The sequence below is a fragment of the Urocitellus parryii genome, chromosome 4 (assembly GCF_045843805.1).
Source record: "Urocitellus parryii isolate mUroPar1 chromosome 4, mUroPar1.hap1, whole genome shotgun sequence".
Taxonomy (NCBI): Eukaryota; Metazoa; Chordata; class Mammalia; order Rodentia; family Sciuridae; genus Urocitellus; species Urocitellus parryii.
This window is the reverse complement of record NC_135534.1, coordinates 107,624,944-107,650,513: the sequence shown is the minus strand read 5'-3', so window position 1 is coordinate 107,650,513 and position 25,570 is coordinate 107,624,944. Positions and strand designations below refer to the sequence as shown.

Below are 25,570 nucleotides of genomic sequence, written 5' to 3'. Positions count from 1 at the left end.
TCTCAAGGACCTCCAAAAACTTTATGAGCATTCTTACCGGAACCTGCTCAGGCTCCTGGAGGAAATGGCTAAGGATTATGTCACCATATCGCAATGGGAAGCTAAAGTGCAGCAGGGCTTAGTGACAAGGGCAGGATCACTTGGGGGCTCAGTGGAGCTCAAGGCTTTCATGGTGAGGTTCCTTCTCCCTCCAAGCAAAGCTACATGTCCTCTGCCTTGGAGAGGATGGCCTGACCTGACCCACCTGAGCCCACTGCTTGCAGGAACGGGCTGGTGGGGATGGAAAAGGGGTCGGATGGTTAAAATTCATTTTGTGAAATATGCTATCCTAGAGATAAAAGACAAGAGATCCTTGGTTTTTAAGACCTGATTTCTGGGTAAACATAGAGCTTGTTGCTGGAACAGCTGCTCAATAAAGTAGGGGATTACTCTGCAAATCCTCCTGATATCAAGAGACAGCCAAGAGCTGAGGCCAGGCTCCCGGGCTCACTCTGGGGCTCCCAGAGGCCACGTGTGCACTCTGCACACCCCATTTCCCACATCAAGTCCATCTTCCTTGAGGCCCACGAAGGCTCTATGGACGCCCCCTGGAGGGAGGAACAGAGAACCCCAGGGCAGAGGGAGGCCAGGCCGGCCTGCCTAGGACCAGCAGGATGTCCAATAGGAACAAAGAGAAGAGGCTTTCCTGAAACTCACTGCTCATTGATCAGTTTGGCTGCAAAGACACAGAAGCTTAGGCCAAGGGGGATCAGGAAAGATGGCCACAGGCATCCAGCAGAGCGGTTTTCTAATGAGAGTCACTACAGGCAGAATTTTCTTTGAAATTATGACCACAAAAGCAAAATTTAAAATCCCAACCAAATAAAAACCCTAAAGACAAAAACAAAAAGACAACCCACGAAACATTTGCAATGACAATTTCTAGTATTGGCTAGGTGCAATAAGATACCTACATGCTGCTGATATAAGTGTAAACTGTTAACAGATTTCCAACAGGCAATCTGGCAAATCATCTCAATGTCCTTAAAAACATGCACACCTTAATTCAGTGTTCCTCTTCTAGAAATTTACATGGAGGAAATAGTCATGAACGTGCATCAAGATTTATGTACAAAGATGTGCATCCCAGAACTACTTATTATAGCAAAAGACTGGAAACAACCCATCTCTCCAACAATAAGGGGATGGTTAAATAAATTACGAGACGTCTATATGATAGGAAATGGCACAGCCATTAAAATATTGGTAGAAATATATTTTACAACATGGGCAAAATACATAGCTCATAATTAAGTTTTTTAAAAGCAATTTACAGAAAAAAAATGTTTGTGCAATAATCTGGCGGGGAATGTGACTGAAACAGAAAGAAGAGACATCAAAATTTAGGAATGGTTAACTCCAGGGATGGGATTATGAATGATTTGTATTTTCTTCTATGTGCTTTCTGTACTTTCCAAAATGTCAACAATGAACTAGTCATACAGCATTGGATAGGGGAGCCCAACTTCGTACGTTAGGAGCCACAGAACATTCCTGGGCAGGGGGCTGCCCTCTGAGGCTCCCACCTGAGGGCTGTTCAGTCCCACTCTCCACCTGGGGCTGGAGGACACTGAACTACGAAGCGGAACCTCCTACCTTCCCTGAGAAAGACCCCTCACCCTGTGTCTCTCATCTCCTGGGACCTGGGGAAGAGCTTCCGTCCTTAGTGACTTCATTGATGACAGGTCCAGACATGAGAGAAGAAAGAGATAAAGAGAGAAATGATGTGTCGGAGAGAGTGTCTGTGTGTGTGAGTGTGCGTTGGGTATATACCCATGGACAGACGTGGCTTGGTGCTGTGGAAAATTACTATAGCAACGGGCTGAAGGGACAGCCCTCAGTACTGGGAACGCTCATTCAAATCTCTTATTAAGTCTCAGACAAAAACTAGCCATGGAGGGGAGGACCAGAGCGAAGGAGGGAGGGAGAGGAAGAGACAATCATCCAAGAGTCCACCAGGTCCTCACAGCTTGGCAGAGGTTAACGAGGAGCCTGGCTCCCCCAGTGGAAGATGGCAGGTTGTGTTTAAATGTGCAATTAAAATGGCATTAGAAGAGGCCAGTATGCCTGAGAGGTTGGGGGAGCTGCTGATGAGCCAGGGAAGAGATGGCCTGCCGGCCTAGAAGCAGGCGGCTCTCTCTGAGGTAGTATGTCTACCCCAACCACCAGCCCAGGAACCGGTGACAGCTGACTCCCCGGCTGCCCAATGGTGTCCAGCATGTCCACCATGGCCCTCAGCCACCTGAGTTCTTGCTTTCTTGGGCTGGCCCGCCTCATGTGTTCTAGTTCCCAGGGGTGTTTGCTCCGACTCAGGGCCAGGTAGCTGCCCCTTGTCTTCGGGAGCATCAGGGAAACTTCCTGCCTTGCGGGCAGGAGACCAAGCAGTCTGGCTCTGCCCCTCCCAGGACTGGCAGCAGACAAATCTGCTCGTCTTCAGAGCCTCTGTTGCTTCTCTGAGCACCGCACACCTGCCTCATCACTGGGAAATTACACAGGAGCGCTTTGTAAACTGTTGAACGCGGTGTCAGGATTAAAGACAGGGCAACACACACTGGTGTGACCGTCCTGCTTGTCAAAATGTGGAGCTGTTTCTATGCCGTCTGACCAGCAGTCTCTGTTGGAGTCCCCCAAGTGCACCACCCCCACTCCTGATCCCCCCAGGAACCTGACCTCTCCCCTGGGCCCTGGCAGGTCTAGCATTGGTGTTTTAGAAGCTTGCTGCCCTGCCTCACCAGCTGTTAGATATTTCTTAGGGCATCACCCATCACCCTGTTTTCTCCTTTCAACTTTTAGGAACCGTCCATTCAAAGAGAAGCACAGGGAGTTTGGTCAGGGTTCAGTCCAGCCCAGGGCTGAAGAACAGCCATGGAGCAGGGATGCTGGAGGGAAGGAGGGAAGGAGGAAGGAGACAGAAGGATGCCCACCAGCCACCCAGCCCGGCTCCCACCTTCAGGAGGATGGTGTGGGACATGGAGGCATTGGCATGGATGATGATGGTGGCTGTCTTGTCGTCCCGGATCTCCTTGAGGAGCGGGGTGGGGTCCCTGGTGTCATCCAGCATCCGGACCGAGAGTGTGTCCTTGGAGATAAGGAATTGCCGGAGCAGCTTCTCTAGGTTTAAAAGGCCTGGAGAGGGAGAGAGGAGGAAGTCCCTGAGGCTCTGCACACCTGCCCCAACAGATGCCTGGGCACACACGGACACACGGTGACTTGGGCAGGAAGTAGGGTTGTGGCTAGTGCTAAGGAGCTATATCATGACTTGAGCAGGTTTCTTGGCTTCTCTGGGCTTCGGTTATCCCATCTAAAATAAAAAGAATGTCTTAAGCTTCCATTGTCCCCTACCCAGCTCGCTGGAGAATGGCCTGCTTGGAATGTCAGGTGGGGTGAGAGTCCCCAACCCTTCCCTTCAGCAGTGTACCCAGGGGCTGAGAACTGGGTTCAGAGGCCACCCAGCCAGGGTCTCTTTCCCCACTTCCAGGACTTTTTCACCTGGTCAGTTATGTTGGTATCAGTTTCCTCATCTGAAAAGTGAGAATCACAGCAGCAGGAGCCTCAGAGGGTGTGAACTCCAAACTAGGGAGCATGTGAAGCACTAGGACCCTGGAAATCGCATGAAGGGACATCAGGCTCTAGAAAACCTTTGTTTGCATTTTAGAGGTGGAGAAGTGGTTCCCTCAAGATCCAGACCAAAAAAAAAAAAAAAAAAAAAGGCCTGGCAAAACCCTTTGAACTCCTCAGAGCCTCCTGGCTGCATTAAGACAGGCATTATGATGATCATAAGAGAACAGGCTTTGAACTAACTCCAGCAGGCAAGAATCGGAGCCCAGAACAAAATGGAAAAAAGGAATCTTTTGCTGAGGACTCTCCTTCCACCCTCCACCCCCAGCTATTGGCTGCTTGGGGCTGTGGTAGGAAGAAGAGCCCAGCATGATGTCACTGAGAGGGGAGCGTGCTAATTCTGCCTCGGCTCTGAAAAGATAGTCCAGGGGTCGGGTAGATGTGTAGCCAGAGGGTTACTGTCCAGAAAAGCAGTGGTCTCAATCCCAGTGGAAAGAGAAGTGTGGGCATTTGTTCCCCGAGCAATGACGTGAGTAACATTTACTGAACCTTTATGTTCCAGCTAATGTGCTAAAATTTTTACATGACTGATTTCATGTAAGTCCTCACAGAAATCCATGAAATATCACGATATCAGGAGTTCAGAGGAGGACAGAGGCAGGAGGGTGAGCAACTCAGCTCACATGCTGTGGATGACCTGCCAGTCCTGGTCCCCAAACTGCCTGTTTCTACGCTGGCCCATTTGGCGATGTGTTGAATAGAGAACCCTGAAGACTCTTTCCTGTGCCCTTCTGAATCTTGAGGTCCAAAAGATCATAGAGTGGGAGGGGACATTGAAAAAGCTACCCTCCACCTCCTCATGTTGCAGAGAAAGGGCACAGCTTGTCTAAGTTACATGAATGCAGGGACACCAGTGGAACCCGAATTCTCACTTTCTGATGTGCCTCCAACCTTCTTCCCATGAGACCAGGCCACCCCCCAGGACAAATTAAGCAGGTAGCAATAGGCATAGTACTGGGGATGAGGGACAGTGCGTCTGGGAATGAAGGGACAGAGGCTACAACTTGTTGGGGGCTGGGGTCTTTTTGTTTTAACACACTGAAACCCTAATCATCCTGTCCCTGGTTTTGAGAAAGGGCAGGGAGGCGGAAGCCCTGGGAGGGCTAGATCTTTACAAAGAGGCCCCGCTGGGCAAGTCACCACGTGGAACTGGCCTTTCCTCTCAGCCCCCAAGAGGGCCCCCAGAGAGACCTGCAATACTGCACTGCCTCTGGCAGTCCCCCAGCACCAGCCCCCATCTTCTAACCTCACGGCTTCATTCTTCATCTGTGAAATGGCATAAGAGGGAGAGGACCAGGGAACAGGCCAGGAGTGGGCTGTGCCATCTTCAGTTCGTTTCTCTTGTATTGATTTACGCCCATTCTGACGCAGGACCACACAGAGAAGGGAGAGAAGCTGGCACATATCCACTGCTTACTACTGGCCTGTCCTAAGTGGCAGGCACCATGAAGACAGACATAAGGCAGAGGAGATGGGTGGATGAGGTCCCCACCCCTGGGAGCTCAGAGTCCAGGATGGCACCTATACCAAGGGCAAGTGTGAATCACGTCCCTATTTTATTTGGCGGTTTGAGTTCACTTGGTTTTCTGTGGGGCTGCCTCATTCTGCCTCACAAGTGAGATGATGGCGATATTCACCACAGCTTCCTCTAACACGATGCCAAAAGCAAACCCTCACCTGGACAAAAGCCGGAACACCTGACCCAAAGGCACTTTTTTTTTTTTTTAAAGAGAGAGTGTGTGTGGGAAAGAGAGGGAGAGAGAGAGAGAGAGAGAGAGAGAGAGAGAGAGAGAGAGAGAGAGAGAATTTTTTTTAATATTTATTTTTTAGTTCTCGGCGGACACAACATCTTTGTTGGTATGTGGTGCTGAGGATCGAACCCAGGCCGCACGCATGCCAGGCGAGCGCGCTACCGCTTGAGCCACATCCCCAGCCCCCAAAGGCACTTTTAATAAGGAGGCCAGGAGAGGCCACAGACCTGGCCTCCTGGGGCCTCAGGGTCTCCTGTGCGTGCTGGGGTTATGGCAGCCCCACTGCTGGAGAGACACACGGGAGGGCCAGCTCCACAGGTCCTCGTGTGCAGCACAGAAAATCTTCATAGTCTGGCTGGGAATGAGGCCAAAACCCTTGGGATTCTTCAGATGGGCAATGAAATTCCATGGGACGAGACAGGGAAGCCGGGGCTTGAGAGCAGGATTATGCTCAGCATGGTGATGTCTGACAGAGACAGCCCAGGGACCCTTCATCCCTTTAAAACTGGCAGGTACACTAAGCTCCCAGGGAGAGAGCACCCCAGACACTCTGCTCAATCCCCTGCCTGCCACCTCCTTGGGGCCCTTGGCTGCCCTTTAAACAAAAACAGCAGGGTTCCTAATCCTGCCTAGCACTCCGTGTGTGCAGAGAGGCAGGCGGGGACATGCAGGAGAGAATGGCAGTGGGTCCTCGGGGAGGTGGGCAGCCCTCTCAGGCCCACCCCCCAGCTAGCCGTTCCTCAGCCCAACCTGGAGAGCACCGGGGACAGAGAAGAAAACAGCACTGGGAGGTGACTGCAACTCCCACGGGCTGGGCAGGTCAGAGTGCAGTGCCCTTGCTCCTCTGTGCCTCTGTGTCCCCGTGTGTGAAATCAGAATGGTGGCCTGGCAGGGTTAGCAGGAGGACCTCAAGGGCACCCGTCACCTAGAATGGGCTGAACAAATCTTGATTCCCATTCTTCCCCCAAACACCTGTCACCCCATCTCCTCCCTGAAAACTTCTCTCCAATCTCCAATCTCACCTACTTCTCCCTTCCCCCAACTCTTGCAGGATTTATCATCTAACCCTCAAAACAGGAGCTTAGGTATAAGCCATACACAATACTTGATAGCATGCACATAATCCTCAATTTCAATGGGTTATGTTGATAAACCCATTGTAAGTTGAAAACATCGTAAATTGGAAACATATTGAATGCATGTAACCTATCAAATATCCTGGCTGAGCAACACAGGATGCTAGAGTGGAGGCCGTTTTCCCTGGTGATCTCGGGCACCCGATGCTATGACTCATGGCATAGTATGGGACTGCACCGTGGCCAGGTGGAAAAATCATAACTGGAATCATCATGTATTTGTATACATATGTCTATATGTATTTGTGGGTTATATATAATGGTAATGAGAAATGTCTACATGAGTTCTTTCATGGTTTTATGCAGTGTTGTGATTTGGATCTTAAATGTCCCCAAAAGCTCCTGCGTTGAAGGCTTGGTCCCCACTGTTCAGAGGTGGGGCCTTTAGAAGGTAATTGGATCATGAGAGCTCTGACTTCATCCATGGACTGATTCATTGATTGACGTCTAACTTAATGGACTATTGGGACAGGGGGGACATGTAGGCTGTGGGGCGTAGTTGGAGGAAGGGAGTCACTGAGGGTGTGCCCTTGAGGGATATATAGTTTGTTCCTGGCCCCCTTCTTTTTCTTTCTTTGCCTTCTGGCCCCTGTGAGGTTAGCAGCTGTGCTCCCACACGAGTTCCCTGCCATGATGTTCCACCTCCCAACAAGCACAAGTTATGGGGTCAAGTGACATGGACCTAAACCTCTGCAATTGTGAGTCAAAATAAACCTTTCTTCCTTTTAAGTTGTCTAAGTCGGGTGTTTTGTTGCAGCAATGCAAAGCTAACAAAGGTAGGGATCCCATTTCAAAAATTCCTGCATATCCCCAGGGCACAGGTGCCCAGTGTTTGCACGAACTGGATTGTGGGAAAGAAAGAGAATCTGCATCCTAACAGGCCAGGGAAGCAGCAGCACCTGGCAGGCACTGTCAGCTTGTCACTAGGGTAGCAGCTGAAGGAAGGGCTGCACGGGAAGGCAGTCATGAGGTAGACTTGTTCTTGGCAGCCTGAAGGACTAAAGCCAGCCACACGGAGTGGATGGGTGTCGCAGGGAGATAGCACAACCTAGGGAAGAGCCTTCGGTCTGAGCTGTGTGAAGCTGCTCGGGCACACATGAGGTAGTGAGTTCCCCAGGGCGGGAGGTAGTCAAATAGAGGGATTGACTCTTGAGGACTGCTGTAGAGGGGATTCAATCAGTGCATGGAAGGTGGAACTAGGAAAAACATTGATGTCTTTCCAGCCCAGAAACTCTCTAATTCTGTGAATCAACTAGGATACTTTTAAATTCTAGGCAGTGGAAGAAATTTGCCAAGGAGAAAGTGTGGTTTGATTATGTTAAGAATATTAGGCGTTTGTCATTCTCCTCACCTCTGTTTAATGGAACTAAGGGATTTACCAAGGGCATTTGCCATCCGAGGGGTGCAAATCTGCTCTCTTGAGCCCTTCCACCTCCACCCCAACCTTCTCTCCGCAGGGCAGACCGCTGGCCCAGCAGCAGTTGCCTGCCAAGTCTAAGGTGGAGAGGGACCTGGGGAACCTATTAGCCTCACTCAGGAGGTAGCAGGGTGGATCGATGAGAGCCCAGCAGGCCAGCTGTTCTGGGAGGAGGGAGCAAGGCTGGATTCTGGAACGGGGGCAGGGGCCTCCCTAAAACAGGGAGGGGCAGGAGGAGGACAGGGAACCCTGAAAGGCACAGCCAGGGTCAGACACAACCTCAGGACAAGGACACAAATGCTCAAGTGCCGGTTCTGCGGGGGACACAGAGGACCCCTGTATTAAAAATATGGCCTGGTTCCCTTGATGTAGAGCTTTGGCCCTGGGAAGACACCGATGTTCCCAGGAGAGACGGTTCTTTTAAACCCGTGGGAGGTGCTGACCCGGTGCTCCCCTGGGCGCGTGTTGGCCAGGACCTGGTCCAAGGCAGAGAGGGACACAGAACAAATTCACCTGCCAGATGCCACTGACCCCGCCACCTGCTCCTCTGTCTTGTCCCGCCTCACAGCTTGGCCCCCGAGCAGGCAGGCAGGGGAGGACGGAGGCAGGCAGGGCAGGGTCTGGGGGAGGGCAGAGTGGCTGGGGGCTGCCTGAGGCTGCCTGGGGCTGCCCTGCTGTCCCTTCTCTGATGGCAAGGACGGGCGTGGAAGAACTCGCCTCCTGAGCGTTCCCAGCGGGGCCAGCAGGCATCCCCCTCTGGGTACCCTGCAGTGTGGCTGAGGCTCCTCTACTTTCTTGGCTGACCAGGCCCTCACGACTGCCTGAGGAAAGACACTGGGAGGCAGGAGGGCTCCAGGGCCTGAGGTCACAGCCGGAGGACCTGGGGGACAGGACGGGACCCACACCCAGGCTTCTGACTCCAAGGCCCTGCTCCTGACCCACCACTCAGGTTGGCATGGGACGGCAGCTCCTCACTCTGTCCTCCACAGGGTTCAGATGTGAGGGTTCACGTTGAGCCAGAGGCCTCCCACAGCGCCTCCTGGGGGTGGCCTGGGGAAAGCCCACTACTGCCACCCTGACTCTCATGCAGGGGCCTGGGAGTCATACCCTACCGCTCCATCCTCACCACCGCTGCCTCCACCAAGGTTGCAGGATGGAAAACAGTCATTAAATGTGGCTTGTGTTCTGGGCCCAGTTACTTTCCTTCCCCATGACCCCAACAGCCTTATTCCCCTATCACACAGAGGAAATGAAGGCTCAGAGAGGTGGAGTGACCTGCTCAACATCACACAGCTCCTAAATGGTGCCACAGCTCAGTTTGACTCCAAAGATGGCTCTTTTTACTCCACCATCCTGCCTCTTTCTCTTGGGCAACACGTCTTCCCTGGGAGTGATACCTCCTGGAGTTCAAATCTCTCTGCTCCCACAACTTGGACTGTGTTTGGGGAACCTGGGGATGGGAGGAGAATCACACCAAATGGCGGCTCACTCTTGCTCCAGGTCCCAGCCAGGCTCGTTCAAAGGGATCCAGTGAAGGAGAACATGTGTGTAGCCAGTGTTCCCCTCAGTGTGGACACCGTGTTAGCCACTCTGTGTTTGTCCCCTCAGCCACCTTGGGAGGGAGGTGCCATGATCCCTGCCTTATAAACGAGACAGCAGAGGTCGGGGGTGGGGGGACGGTGAAGTCACTGCCCCCAGGTCACACAGATAGTGAATAAGTGGCACAAGATGTGGGGACACAGGGTCCAGAGCCATAAAAAGGACTTCGAAACACCAAAGCCAATTTGTAAAAAACGCAGGTGAAGAACAGCCATTGCCAGGGCACACTCAGCGTGGCCCACCTGTGCCCTGGGCCCGTCCTGAGGGTCTCACCAGGCGGCCCAACCAAACGGACCCTCCGGGGGAGCCCAGCGGGGAGCCCAGCAGGTGCTCGCTGTCCCTGGAAGCCCAAACACCAGTTCCTCAGTTCCCAGGACCTACCACATTGGGCCACTCACTCACTTCCTCGCCAGCCTCTTAGAAACGGGGACTTGCAGATGCCCTCATTTTTTTTTCTCATTAAAGAAAAAAATAACATGATTCACAATATATCTCCACTTGGTCTAAAACCTGCTTATTAAAAATCTACTTTTGGGAAACTGGAGGATAAGTGGCAAGATTCCCCATGGAATGATCTCCGCTCCGCCTGATTCTGATGGCTGAAAAAGGGAATTAGATTCCTGTTCCTAATTCTGCTTGCAGCATCTCCTGGCCTTGCATTAATAAGGAAGATGGAGGAGAGTCTCCTTCAGAGCCCTGGGCCCCACTCCCCTCAGTCCCTGTCCTTTGATTTGATTTTTAATCTCCTTTGCCCTTGAACTTCCCGGCTCTGTTCTGCCTTCCTTCCCCTGGCCCTGGGGGGTGGGACAGAGACCCTCAGCAGCAGCAGCAGCTGCAGGAGAGCAGTGTATGGTGGCTGCTGAGCCCCAGGGGGTGGCCTTGCCTCACCTCCTCCAGGACAGCCATTCTGCCTGAGAACTCTCTGCCCTCTGGCACTGCTCTGGGTTGTTTGTTGGGATCATGGCCCAGGGCCGCTGTGTGGAGGAGGCAGCCCCAACTGAGGGTCAGAGCCCCTGAGGCAGAGTCCTGGATTTTCCATGGAACCCAGGGTGTGATCTAAGTCCCTGCAAGGCTCCAGGCCTATTCTCTCAGCTCTAGCAAGACTGGGAAAGAGGAGGAGGAAGAGGTCAAATGGGAACACAGAAATGGAAAGTGATTTGTCCTCCACAAGGAACTGTTTGAAAGTCAATCAAGGTGGTAATTCTAAGGGAAAGAGTCCTGGGCCAGAGGCAAAGGTACCTGGCCAAGAGCTCAGTGACTTGTATACGTTTAACATCTGAGCAGAGCAACTCATTTTCTAAAGCCCAGTGAGAGCTGAAGCAGAGGAAAGAGAACTCAGCCTAAAAGCAGGAGGGATTGGTGGCTGGACAAAAGAAAGAACTTCCTGGCAGGTTGGTGAGCCATTGTGCCCAGCACTGAAGAAGACTGTAGGAAAATCTTGTCCCTGCCTTCGGTCTCTTAATATCTAGCTTCCTGTGCAGTTTTCCGTCAGCATTCTTTCGGGGGCTTGTAGGCAAACCCATTTGGAAGACAATGAGGTAAATAATTGGTTTGGCCACGGGACATCTCAGAGGGTCCATGCTAATGTGCCTTGTGATCTGCATGAAGTGGAAACAGACTGGAGGACTCCCCAGACTTTTTTCTTCGCCCCTGTAGCACTCATCATCGACGGCGGTGTTGTACAGTAAACTCTCTGCCGCGATGGGACTGTTCTGTACCTGGGCTGTTCAGTACAGAGCCGCGGCGGCCACGTACAGGTGGTGAGCACTTGATATGTGGCCAGTCAGGATGAGGAACTGGATTTTTAGTCTTATTTAATTTTAATGAATTCAGATTTAGATTTAAAGAGTCTCAAGTGACTTGGGGCTACTGCACTGGTCAACAGAACCCCGGGGGAACCCAGTTTAAGAAATACTGGTGTAATGGTGATGGTGTATGGGACTATGATCCAGAGAACCGGGGCCAAATCCCAGCTGGACCACTTCCTCGTTATGGCACCCTGGGCAAGTCAAGCTACTCTCTGACCCTCGGTCTCCTCTTTTATAAACAAAGTGGTTGGAGTCTCTATTCACTGAGCTCTTGCCAAGCCCCCTCCGTGGACCCCAGTCTCCAGGGCACCTGCATTCCCTAGGAGTTCAGACCCATCCTTTACTGTCCTAACTGCTTCATGTGCAAAGGTCCTGCCTGATCTCCAACAAGGCTGCTTCACCTTTGAGAAAAGACACTGTGCTGTTCTATCTCTCACAGAGCCTGGCACGGTGCCTGGCACATAAAATATGGCCAGTAAATAAATACCTGTTGGTTGACTAAGTGAAGGACTGGCCTGCTCTTACACGTGCCCATCTCGTGGGTCCTTCTTAGGAGCTGCTTGTTGAAAAAGACCCAAAACCACCTTTCTATTTCCAAGCCTGAGAGTCCCCAGATCCTTGGATCTAATTCAGGATTCCCAAAACTAGTACCCCAAACTAATTGTTCCTGGAGGGTGGGCCCATGATTGGAATGGCCTTTACCCAGAGGACATTCCTAGGGCAGAGGCCTAAAGTCCCTACAGTTGATGCAGAACCAAGTCCACGCTCCCTCACCTGCCACGGCTCCCAGCCCCTTCCGCAGGCCCTCTCCACTTCAGTAGAGCCTCTGAGCTCCGGAGGCCTGCTTCCTCTCCTCCTCGTCGGGCACACTCTATCTCACTTCTCCACTGACCTAGATCTTTGTGATTCTTCGAGCCCCATTTGAAGCCCTGCCCTGGTCCTGAAGCCCTTCCTGTCACCCTGTGCCCAGGATGGCTCCTCGACTAGCCACATAGCACATTTGACACTGACCACAAACTACTGGGTGCCTTCTCCCACCAATGGCAGGGTCACGTCTCCTCTGCCTCCACTCCAGAGCTCTGGAAGAAGTTCTGGACACATAGCAAGAGGACCGGCATCTGAGTGTGGGCCCTGCTACTCAAATCGTGTGACCCTGGGCAAGTCACTGCACCTCTCTGGTCTGAACTTCCTCTGATGGGGATCCCAACTCCTCCTAAACCACTGGGTGGTTGTAATGATTAGACAAGGTACATATAAAGCATAGAGTTGGGCCTCAGTGACTTGTTTCTTGAGTACCACAAAGTAAAGACCCAATGGAATTGTGTCGAATGAATGAATGAATACACGTGCCAGGGCGGGCAGCAACACGGGTGTTGACATAGGTGGTCCTGACCATCATGGGGAGGGGGCTTTTGTTTTGGGGTGCCCTGGGGATTCTAGGATGCGGGGAAGACTTGAGAACTCTGAGCAGTTCAGAGAAGGCAAAGAAGGGAGCCCGGCTCCAAGATGGAGCAGCTCTACCAGTGCAGCCCAGGAAGACCTGCAGGGTAAGAAAGCCGGGCAGGCCACAGGTATCAGGCTCAAGCACTGGTCCCCAGTGCAAGCCAGTGCCCGGCACCTGTTGACCACATGTGGGTGCAGCTGCAGAAACACACAGACGCTCCAATTTGCTGGGAGGCGTGGGCTTAAATTAGCTAAATCTCATAAACACTAAATTTATGTCACAAATTGTCTGAGAGTCACAGAAAGTGCATTTCCAAAGCCTGCATTTACCAAAAAAAAAAAAATGCTTTATCAGGAATTGACCTTGGACCTTGTTCCATCAGCAAAACCTGCTCTCCAGGGGAAGAAGCTCTTCAACCCATCAAGTACAAATGCATTCAATTTATATTTTCCCTCTCTCTCTCTCTCTCTCTTTCTCTCTTTGTACCTCCTTAACAATGAGGCTGAAAATGTGGGAATTGAGTTTGCAGATGCAAAAAGGTTTGGCAGTTGGCCAGTCTCCCTCTAACCTAGTTCCTTTCTGTTCTGGCCATGCCCAGGGAGTCCTGGCAAAGGGTACACCTGGACCACGGGCTCTTTCTCTGTCTTACACACACACACCAACACGCGCGCAGGCGTACACATGGACGAACACCTGAACCTGTTGGTTATCAGCCTGGGATCTGAGAGAGACCTCCCTTCCTGGTGGGGGAGCCAGGGGCACAGGGAGCCAGGGGAGGATCAACAGGACCCACCTGTCGGAGGCGGATCCAGCCTGGGGACACTTACATTCTGCTTTGGCACAGATGAGGCAGGCGGTGGTGCAGTTGAAGAAATTCAGGATCCCAGCTACAGCCACGCTGATGTCGGTGTTGCTGGGGTGCAGGTTCAGGGTTGTGAATCTCTGGAACTGGAACTTGACAAATTCCTCTGGGGCCACTTTGAAATGAGGGACCTGGCAGGAGGAGCAAAAATGGGCAGCAAGGAGCATCCAAAATGAGTGAGTAAAAAGGGAAGGGTGAGGGGCGGACCAGGCTGTGGAGGGAGGGTCCCGGGACACGACCCTGTGTGCACACCAGTGGAGTTGGAGTGCACAGGACCCAGCGCAGGGGCCAGGGCTGGGGGTGGGGAGACAAGACGGCACCCCTGCCAGGACCCCACCAGGAACCCTTTGGCCAAAGACCTGTGTAAAGATACGGGGAGCCTGGGAGCTGGGTCTGCCAAGCTGGGAAGGAAAAAGAAGAGGTTTTATCCTCCTCAGAAGGGCGTGCTGCTGGGCAGAGACAAATGGGTCTTGAAATCCTGGCCCTGATAATATTTTATGTGTAGTTACTAAAGCAGAGCAGAGATGGCAGGAGAGAGGAACACTCCCCTGGGGACCAAGAGAGAAGCCCCTTAGCCCAGTCGACAGGTGTGTAAACCAGCTCCCAACCAACGTCCTGGGTGAATGTCCAGGCGACAGCAGGGCAGGAGGGGACCCGTGCCTATGTGGGGACCGAGACCTGGCATCTAGAGAAACCATGGAGAAGCCTCTGGATGGATTCCTGTGAATAAATACCTGCTCTGGTTTCATCAGGACAGTGTCGGCTTCTGTCTGCATCTATTGCTGACATTTCTGAGCGGCACTGCCCTGCCTTCTGCCTCTCTTTCTGGGAAAGAGATATTAACAGGCTGCAGTGTCTGCTTTATTGTCAGCTTGGGCTATCTGGTACGTAATAGGGAAGTTAAAATGTAATAAGCTGCCATCCACCTTGATTTTACTCTGCCAGGATCATCCTTGTCACCCTATGCTGGGAGAGCTGAAGGGGAGGGGGAGTTTGTCCTAATGTTAAAGCCAGTAAGGTTGAAGGTAGACAGCAGGAAGAACTTTCTGATGGTGACTTGGTTGGATTCTAGACTAGATTATTCAGAAAATGGTTACAGAAGTTTTCTTTGCCTTGCCTGGCCCAGAGTTGTGCTGCCAGGAGTCTGGGAGCTGTGATTGTCCATGTAAGAATCTACTTCTTATGTCTATAGTCCCAGCAGCCCGGGAGGCTGAGGCAGGAGGATCACGAGTTCAAAGCCAGCCTCAGCAAGAGGCTGTCTCTAAATAAAATACAAAATAGGGCTGGGGATGTGGTTCAGTGGTTGAGTGCTCCTAAGTTCAAACCCTGGTACCTAAAATTTAAAAAAAAAGAAAAGAAAAGAAATCTACTTCTTTATTCTTTTTAAGTTTTGGGGAGAAGTTGGCCAGAGACTAGAACTCTTCTGAAATTGGAGTGGAAGGAGAATAAAGATTTGATTTGGCAGAGAGAGAGAGAGAGAGAGAGAGAGAGAGAGAGAGAGAGAGAAATTACTGAATTCAATGAGGGTTAGCCCTTGAACTTCAGAGAGAACACGACCATATTTTGTTCAGCAGGGGCACAGAACTCACAAGAACCAGTGAGTCCTGAATGATGACTCTCGGGAGAGGAGCTGGCCTGTGTCATAAGGGGCCTTTCTCCCCACTCGCACTTTGCATCCCACACAGTTGATCTTGAATGAAGAACCAATGCACCTTGACAGGAAAAGAGGTTACAGAGGGTCAAGATGAAGTTCAAGACTGGGCGTGGGGGGCGGGGGGCTGGCTGGTTTAGACATCTGAGCTTCTCTGGCCAAGGTCTCCTGGTGTGGCCATTGCAGGCTGCTGATTTTCAGTAGCAGCTAACCCGTTAGGGCATTGGGCATCAAGCACTTCCAATAGTGCAGAGCCCCTAGGGAGACCCACAAACCCATGGTTTCCAGCCTTGGTTTGGTGGGGGAGTCCTTCAGGAAGATGAAGGAAGCGTAGGTTTTAGAGACTGTAGCCCTGGGTTTGCATTTAGGTCCTGCTGTGTGATTTGGGGGCAAACCACTTAACCTGTCTACACTTCACTCAGACGGAGACAGCCAGAGGCACTTCCTAAGAAGAGCTCTGGAAGATACAATGAGATGTCGGGATGAAGGGCGGGTGGGAATAGCTCCCTCCCACCAGATCCTCAGAGCTTGGGCAATGCCTTTTCTCCCTCCACTCTCCTTTCTCCCCCAAAGGTCAGAGTTCCCACGGAGATCCCAGAGCTGTGAGTGCAGGGCCAAGGGTGGAGGGGCCCCTGGGAAGGGAAGCTGTAGGGGTCTCCAGCACAGGGCACTGCAAAGGCAGCCAGCTGCTTGGCGTGCCCAGGCAGGGAGGACCCTGCCCGTCCTGCCAGTTGTCTCTCTAAGAAGATCAATCCATAATCGATTTGCAATTGCAAATGCGTCCCAGGAAGTCGTCCTGGAAGTGTGGAGAGAGAGCATCAAGGCAGAGAGCAGCCAGTCGCCAGGGCTACAGGGACATCAGCAGCATTTAAAGGGATGGACTCCTGGGTGAGAAGTCCACCGCTTTCCCAGGAGCCAGGGGGAATCGGTGGAAGGCTGTTCGGCCTCATAAAATATTAAAAGAAATGCATAATCTGAACAGAGAGGAAAGGTGGCTCAGGAAGGAACACGACCAGACAAAGGAGGGGTGACCGTCTGGCAGCTCCCTGGGCAGTGCAGCCTGGCAGGCTGGTCCCTGGCACAGGGCCAGGGTGGGACACTACAAGTGAGGGGCTCAGCCTTGGGCCCCAAAGGCCAAATGGAGCTGAGGGATCTGCTGGCTGAGATGAATGGCCACTGAATCCCACCAGGAGGTCATGTTCAAGTGGGTTTGTGGGGAGGACAGAAAGAGCCAATGAAGAAAGAAATAGGGGAGAAGAGAAAAGAAAGGGAGAGAGAAAATGGGAAGCTGAAGTCTTGGCGACCTCGGCTGGTGAAGATCAGAGCCACCGCTGAAATAATGACCTGCCACATATCTGAGCTATTGTTTGGAGCATGGCAGAAAGATTTCAATTAAATATCAGGAGAAACTCCTGGGCTGAGGACAGTAAGAGGCTGGAAGGGTCTGAGAGGGACGGAAGCTGCTTTGTGCCCTGGGCTAGCCTGAGCCCTCTTCTAGGTGTGGGAGGGGAAAGGATGGGGAGCTGTCAGCATGGCCCCAGTGGGAGGCCAGAAGGGCAAGCCAGCCCCTGGAGGAGCAAGATCACCTGGGACCAGCCTGGGGCTGCAAGGCATCCAAATGTGCTGATAGCAATTCTTAGGGCTCATCAAATAGGGAGGGTAAATATTCTGCACAAAGGCTCAGGGACTCCCAAACCCTCTGATCATAACCTCAAGGGGGTAGCTTCCAGGAGGATGTGGGGCAGGCAGAAGCCTGTCCACAGCTCCCCGTTTCTACAGGGGCAGCTCCCTGGGGAGGCATCCAGTCTGTCAGTTAGGGGGTGCCCCCTCCTATTTCCAAGAGCTGGACCTGCCAGGAGTGAAGCTTCTGGAAGCCGGAGACTCCAGGTCTCTAACGCAGATGTAAGGTATTGCCTTTTCCCTAGGCTCCTCCCCTGGCCCCTCCTGTGCCTCTGCACCAAGCTGCAGCTGCCCCCCAGGACCTGGCTGGAAGGCCATAGGAGCAGAGAGGGGCTAAGGGGCCACCTGCTCCCCATCTCCCAGATACAGCTGAAGGGGAAGGACTGGCGGACTCCAGGAAGGACGTAGAAAGATGCCAGCAACAGAGACTCTCAGAAGCTCCAAGTCCATCTTCTCCAGGGAAGAAGGAGGGGAGAGTGGACAGAATAGAGAGGGGCTGCTGCTCAGAAACTTGCCCCTCCCACATTGTTCTCTCTTGGAGCTAGAACCAGAGGAAAGCGCCTCAACACTTGGGGAGCTCCCCTCCCCCGCCCAGGAAGCCCATCCCGCCTGAAGGAGTAGACCAGACGCTGGAATCTGGAATCGGTGAACGAGGGAAGAACACAGAATAAAACCCTTTTCTCAAGAACTATAAAATAGAGGCTTTCAAACTTTATATTTTGTAATAAAATGTAGCAGTGCCTTCCCCTAAAGGCATTCTACCCCAGAATCCCAGTGTCTGAACAGAGTCCTCTTAGCCTCCCTCCCCACCACCACCCTCACCAGCCTCTCCACCCCATCACCAAGAGGCCCCTGGAGACACCACCATGGGACTCTGAAGACTCGGGAGCTCAGCTTGAAAATCCCATTATCAAACATCTCCCCTGAGGCTCCCCTATTAAAACAGTTTGGAGCAAAGTGAGCTAAACCGAGGACTATGTGGTCGTTTTATTTATTTATTTTTATGTGGTGCTGAGGATCGAACCCAGGGCCTTGCACATGTGAGGCGAGCATTCTACCACTGAGCCACAACAGAGACAAGGTCTCACTGAGTTGCTTAGGGCCTGGCTTAGTTGCTGAGGCTGGCTTTGAACTCGTGACTCTTCTGCCTCAGCCTCCCGAACCAACTGGCTTTACAGTCTTGCGCCACCACGCCCTGCCCAACCCAGTCTTGATGGGCCCTTCCGGCCCCTCCAAATCCATGATCCCTTTGGGGTCCAGGCCCAGGCCCAGGCCCAGGCTTCAGCCTCTAGATATCCCCTCACCCCAGCCCAGTACTCACCTCTTTCTCCCCACAGATGTTGCTGATGATGGAGCTGGAAGCCGGGCTGGATGATGGTCCCAGGACAGCAACCACCCCCTTGGGGAGGATCTGACACACTGCAGCCAGAGGTAGGGACAGGAAAGGAAGCAAGGCACCCATCAGATGGCGCATGGTTCAGCTGCCCCCCTGGGTGGCAGGCTTGAGTCCTTCAATCTTCATCGGCCACCTCTCACCTTCTACCCACCCTCAGCCCCGGCCCCTCTCCAACCCTTCCAAACCTAGTGTCCCTCCTTCTCCCCCTGGACCACTGGGCTCTAGGACAGTTTTATTGGAGTTTATGGGCAGTATTAAATGAGGAAATGACCCAGGTTATGACAACATACGGCCACAGCCAGCCGGGTATATAAATCATCTGGGCTGTCACCAAAGGACAGAGGCTAATGGAGGAACCCTGAGATGCCCTCCCGGCCTCGTCTGCAGTGGGGTGGAGGCAGCCCGGGCATGTGCTGCAGGGATTGAGGGCCCAGCTCCCAGAGCGGTCACGCCTCCAGATACCCAGAGTAGAGGAGGAAGAAGGGCGGGAATACAGGGAACAAAGGTGGCAGGATTGATGCAGACAGACAACAAGAAAGCAGGTTCAATAGGAGGAGCCAAAAGAGAATGCAAGGCAGAGGGGGCCCACTGTCAAGGGCCCCTCCGTTCACCTCCTTCCCTAGCATGTTGGCCACTGTCCTGACCCACCAGCAGACCTGTGACCTCGCCCTGCCTCCGCTGGGAAGGTGCCCTTCCCTCCTGGACTCTGGGCAGTCATCTGTCAAATGTCATCTCAACTGCCACCTTCTCCTGAGACCTTCCTGGGTTATTTAGGTGGAACTAACCAGGCCTGGGGCTTCCAAGGTCCCCATTTTGTGCCTGTATTCTAAGACACTTGCAATTGTGTCTACTTTGTTTGTATGTGGTGCTGAGGATCGAACCCGGGCCGCACGCATGCCAGGCGAGCGCGCTACCGCTTGAGCCACATCCCCAGCCCCTCTACTTTGGTTTATTGCTTCGAGTTGGGCCCCAGGAGCAGGCGCCAGACTCTTTTCACTAGATTTCAAACCCCTTGCAGGAACAGAGCCATGCTTATTTCTAAACTGCCGCTTCCCATTTCTTCAGTGTCTAGCACATTTTCTAGACAGTAGGTGCCCAGTTCACATTTGTCCAACAAAAGCATGAATGGGTGGGGCATGGTCAGAAGAGGAAGGAAGGATCTAGAACATTAAAATGTTAGAGACCAAGAAAGGAAGAATGGGAGAAGAGTGGGGAAAATGTGAAGAGAGAGGACAAGAGCTCGTTCTCTGTCCAGGCATTTGACATCAGAACCGAGACTCTGCATTCAGAATATGCCTCAAAGTTCCCCATGCATGACGGGACATCCTTGTCTGCAAAGCCCAAAGCTTCATTTCACAAAGACTTTCCCTCACTTCACATTAGGAGTAAGGCAGCCATTTCTGGGCCAGGAAGCTTCTTCTTGAGACAGCTGCAAAGCCACACCTGCCCCCTGGATGTTCTTTCTCCCGAGTGAGAGTCCTAACCACTGGCCAACATGGCCAAGCAATCATTGGAATGGCGCCCAGGCAGCAAGGCAGATGCTGGGGTCACATCCCAGAGTGGCAATTGACCACACGAACCACACATCCTCCAGGCCTCCTCTTGGCTTAGCTGCAGCTCCAGCAGGGACCCCACAACCTCCCAAATCTCAGCCAACCCCGAGTCTGCCTGCAGAGGACACCTGAGGGGGACTCATCAGCTCTAAGTGTCAGATCCATCCCAGGGGCAGAGGAAGTGAGGACCAGGCCTCAGCCCTGAGAGCCTCTTCTAGGTTTAAGCTATTTTCTTGCAAGTGACCTCAAGTGATTGCAGCCTGCCTAACTCTTAATTGGCCCGATAGGTGCTTTTAGTTTGTCACCCCATGTATCCCTATGAGGGTCTCCCCTTTAGGACTCCTACCTCCTCTTTACCAATAGGAACTACTATCCCTGAGGGACAAAGTGACTCCCATTAGGTCACACACCTGATCAAAGTCAAAGCCAGCATTTGGGTTCCAGCCTCTGGACCCTGTCCAGGGTTCATCCTGCGCTCTCACAGCCACCTACTTCGTCTGCAGGATTCCAGGCAGCCACTCTGTCACCCAGCTCTTCTCAATCCCTCACAGCTGAGGTCTGCCTGCCCACCTTGTCCTTAGAATCCGCTTTCTCCAAGGTCACCATGACCAGTTACTGGTCCTCGTCCAGGTCTCTTTGTGCAGCATCTGCTGTTGCCGAGCCCACTGTTCGCTGGAATTTCACGACTCCCTCCAGTCCTCACGCTCACCCAGTTGTCTGAGCATCGTTTCCTCTGCTGACTCCTCTTCCTTCTCCCACCTGCTAAATTTAGGTTTTGCCTGGGCCGCCCTCTATCTGGAAGTCTGCCCTTGCCTCCTCTCTGCCCAGATGATCCTATATTCTAACCTATGGCCTGGTTACACAATCAAGTTCCAAGCACCTGCTGGATGTGACCTCAGGGCCTTCTTTCTAGCACCTCACACTCAACAAGGCCACCGGCGGCAAGGTCCTCATGAGCGTGAACTCTGTTGTGAGGCTGTCTGAGTCTGAGTCTCAGGGCTGGCACTTACTGGTTGTGAGACCTTGAGCAAGTTACTGAACCTCCCTGGGCCCATTTGATTACCTCTAAAACTAGGATACTAACATCACCTCTCTCATGGGCACGTTGTAAGGATTAAAGTGAGTTAATACGTACAAAGTGCTTAGAATGGCTCCTTCAACCCTTTTCATTGTCCCTGGTAAATCATGTCACATATATATATATATGAGGGGGCTGCCAGTAATTGAACTCAGGACACTCAACCACTGAGCCACATCCCCAGCCCTGTTTTGTATTTTATTTAGACACAGGGTCTCACTGAGTTACTTAGTGCCTCACTTTTGCTGAGGCTGGGTTTGAACTTTCGAACCTCCTGCCTCTGCCTCCTGAGCTGCTGGGATTACAGGTATGTGCCACTGAGCCTGGCTTATATTCTTCATAATCTAATTTGATCTTATACTTCTATGAGGAAGATTCATCTTGTCCCCACTTTACAGATAGAAAAACTGAGGCTTAGAAAATGTAACTTGTCCAACTGGATGTGGGTAATATATGGTAGAACTGTATTTGACCTTGGGGATCCATCAGGCATCAAAGCCCAGGCTCTTAACCACTCAACTTTTCTCCCCTTAGCTCCTCAAGGTCAAAGCCAGGCCCACCCTTGACCCTTCCTTGCTAAATCTATTTACTCACTACTGAGTCGGGGGCCAAATCTGCCCTTCTGACATGCTCACATCTGGCACCCTCTCCTTCCTACACCACTGCCATTGTGTCTGGTCAGTTCCTTTGGCCACCTGTCTTCCAAAGGGTCTCCCTGTCTCCAGCATTCTTCATTTCCAATCCTTTCTCCAAACTGTGAGGCAAATTATAATAATAAAGCAACGATCTGCATGTTCCTCTAAGTCAGAAAGCTTGTCTTATTTACCCTGGTACCCTCCATACTGAGCACAGGGCCTGACTCGGAATTATGTGTCCAATAAATCACTGTCCACCACACTGAAGCCCGCTCAACGCTTTCCATAAATAAACTAAATGTCTAATCATAAGGGAATCGTTATATAAAGTGTGGGTCATACACGGAAATGGGATATTATTTAGGAATTTAAAATGCTTATGAGCAGTTTATAATAGCATTAAAAATATTTATGTAATATTATTAAGAGAAGGAAGCAGGAAATAAAATTATATGTCCATCTATCGGAGGGCTCCAACTTGGCAAATTCAGGGGATAGTTATGCACGAGGAATGACTGGAACAAGATGTGACTGAAACCAGTGTTTATTGAGTGCTAATTGTGGCCCATTCAAAGCACGCCGCTACAGGAACTTTTATCTATTTAGTTCCAACACAACCTGGTAAAGAGGTACTATTACTGCACCTCACTTCATAGACACAAAAACGAGATGGAAAGAGCAGGGTGAAGATTCAGCTGCCCACCCCCAGGCTCCAGGGCCCTGTTCCTTCAGCACAGGCTCCCATGGAGAACAGTCATGGACACTGCCTTGGCTGCTGGGACGCTGAGTGACTTTCTTCCTGTTTTACTTCCTTTGCTTTCCAATATGAGCATGCACTCCTTTTGTAATGTCTTATAAGGAATATGGCATAATAATAATAAAAAGAATTCCTCCAGCTGACTAGGAAAATTCAAGTGAGTCTGGTCTTCCTGGGACCCTGCTTTTCTGGCCTTTTCTCTCATGGTGCCATCTCCCATGCCAGCTTGACTAGAATGTTCTATCTGCTTCCTTATCTGTCCCTGAGTGGTTATCTCTGACAAGACCAGGGGTTCCTAACCTGCTGCCTGGACCTGAGGGAGAGGTCAGGAGTCTGAACATTGTGGGGGGAATCACATCGCTCTTTCCTCTAACCCCAGCTGAAAGGTAGAATTTCCTTCCATTTTGAATGTAGGCAGCAAACCATGGTCTAGTAACAGTGTCTGTGACTTGGTCACCAACTGAAATCACCAGTGTTTTTGCATCACTTTACAGAGCTGTAGATATCTTAAAATGTCATTTATATTCATTACTACTTCAAAATTACCCTAGAAGTTACACCCAGTGCTGGGTTTAGCTATTGAATACATTAATAAAGAAGCACAGGTGTTAATATATGACTATTAAAATATTTTAACTGCATTTCTGTACAATTAGTTTCCATGGTCATCTGAACCATTCACTATTTTGTCCACTTTAAAACAATTTTCTGAGAAGGGTCCATTAGCATCCTTAGTCTACCGTGGTCTACACCGTCTTTGGCCCTCTCCTGGCAAATTCCTACTGCTCCTCTAACACCCAGCTGGGATCTTGCCCAAGGCATCTGTCCTTCCCTACATCTGAGTCAGCTGCCTTTCGGAGACAGGGAAATTTCCCCTGCTTTCTAAATTCCGAGCCAAGTTCTGCCCCAAGCAGTCTCATGATGTTGGCTCTCAACAGAAGGAAGTTTCTCCTAAAAATAAATTCTTGCCGAAGTCCATAATCCATAAGGCTCTGAGATGGGATGTTTTTCATCAAACTCATTTAGTGGCAAAATCTGATCTAAATAGACAGATGTATAGCTATCCTAATCCGAAATCTGAAAGGCTCTGAAATCTGAACCTTTTTAAGCACTGACATGATGCTCAAAACATTTAGGATTTCGTATTTCGCATTTTCAGATTAGGGATGCTCAACAAGTAAAGTCTATGCAGTGAATATTTAAATGTTTTTTTTTTTTTTAAAAAAACCCTGAAATTGGAAACACTTTTGGCTCCAAGCATCTCAGAAAAGGGTACTCAACTTGTACAAAGTGTGAATAAAAGAATACAAGCATGCATTTGTTTGGGCTTGGCATGTCACTAGAGATGTTCTTTAGCATATGGCCTGAGCTCAATATGACCATGCCAGTGTCTTAGAAGCTCTGGATTCTAAATGCGTTGGGTCAGGGGTTTGAGGACGTAGGCCTGTCTTCGGAGCTCCTCACACCCATGTCCATGTGTCCATTTCCCTGGATGGATTATAAGCTTCTTGAGGGCAGAGGTCAATCTATTTAGTCCTGGCAAAAAGGAATTGCTCGCCAGACATTTGCTCAACTGAATTGAAATGATCCAAAATGAGTTCAATGAAATTGAACTCTGATCTTCTAGCAGCCATGGTCTGGGTATTTGCTGGGATCACAGAAGTGGTTTTTGTTCCCTATGAAGGATGCCCTGCTCAGCAGAAATGGGGACCTTCTAAAAAGGGCTGCAGCTGTAGAGCTCCCTGGGCCCTGACTCCATAGGCCAGGGCATCTGAGTGAGGACTCTGAGCAGTTTAGGGAGGGAGAGCAGGGGAGGGAAACAGCTTTACCTCTGCCTCCTGGGGAGAGGGAAGAGAAGGAACATGGAGATATGAGTGGCACTGCCATGGCAACTAAGTTTTCCAGCCAGCAGAGGAGTCGGAAGCAACTGTTAGAGCAGCTGCTGGAATAAAGGACTGGGATGCGGTGTGGCAGCCAGTGGGGGGACTTCTTCCCCTCCAAATGCCAGATCTGGCCTGGAAACTAGCTCCCCTGAGAAACCGGGGCTGGACAGGAGCACTCAGGGGAACTCAGCTCTCCCCAGAGACTTCACAGGTCCCTCCCGGACAGCAGAGGGAAAGGGTGGCTCTGGTGCAGATGGCCCAGAGGGGCTGACCCTAGGGACCTCTGAGTCCCTCCAGCTTCCTGAGTCCCCTCAATGACTGGGCAGCACTTGATGAGCACTCGGCCACCCTCTGAGCCCAGGAATAGATGGGGGCAGCTTTATGGAGCTTTATGGGGCATAAAGACAATCCTAGCTTCACAAGTCATCGAGACACTTCACTGTGCCAGAGCCTGAGAGTCCCAGAGGCTGTGGGGAGAGGTCCCTCTTTGTGCCTGTTTAGGCCACACACAGAGCATACAGATAAGCCATGATCATCCCAGGGCAAGGCCAACAGTCACCTCAATCCGTTCTCATGAACGCCTTCCTTACTGAACTCTCCATGGTGGACAGTGGGCTAGACAGATTGGACGTGCTGTTCTCAAGCCAAGGAAGGGGTTGTGTAAAGGTGGGTGTCCCAGGTCTATACCATCCTGCTCCACCACAGAGTGTCAGAATTCCCTGAGAGACACACCAGAGGACTCGAAACTGCCATCGCCTCCCTCACTAGTGGCACACTGTGAAGGACCCCAGCCTGGTTCCAACCATTGCAAGAGGAACAACACCATTTACTGGAGTTTCCCATGCGCCAAGCACCCGGCTGGCAGGCACACTATCCCACTTGAAGACCTCAGAATGACCCGAGAGGGCGGAGCTGCAGTGTCGATTCTCCTACAGTTGGCGGGAGCCGGAGATGCTCACCGAGAGCTCAGCCCACGCCAGGCGCTGCTCTGAGTCCTTGAAGCATCTCTCATTTCATCCTCACGGTGACTTCATGAAGTGAGAACATTATGCCCATTTTGGGGAGAATTCTGATTATTCTCCCATGAGGATGTGGGGGCCTAAGACAGAAGCCCAAGGTGTGGGCGGAGCCAGCGCTTAGAATCCAGCCCCAAGTGTGAGCACCCGTCTACCTGGCCCTCTGCCACCTCTGCCCCTGCATAAACTCTCCTGCACAGCCATACCAATCTGTCACCCTGTCCCAATGGACCCTGTTTTGTCCTGG

The 25,570-nt window shown here is 51.5% G+C and overlaps 1 protein-coding gene across 4 annotated transcripts in view; it reads right to left on the bottom strand.

The window, feature by feature from the left end:
* Window positions 1-25,570, bottom strand: part of Grik4 (glutamate ionotropic receptor kainate type subunit 4) — a 281,673-nt gene that overhangs the window by 133,115 nt on the left and 122,988 nt on the right. For all 4 annotated transcript variants that reach the window (XM_026403467.2, XM_077797752.1, XM_077797753.1 and 1 more), the window contains exons 3-5: window positions 18,327-18,424; window positions 13,640-13,805; window positions 2,987-3,165 (exon numbers count right to left, since the gene is read on the bottom strand). In XM_026403467.2, coding sequence (XP_026259252.2) covers window positions 2,987-3,165; window positions 13,640-13,805; window positions 18,327-18,424 — 443 coding nt within the window. The remainder of the gene's footprint in view (window positions 1-2,986; window positions 3,166-13,639; window positions 13,806-18,326; window positions 18,425-25,570) is intronic.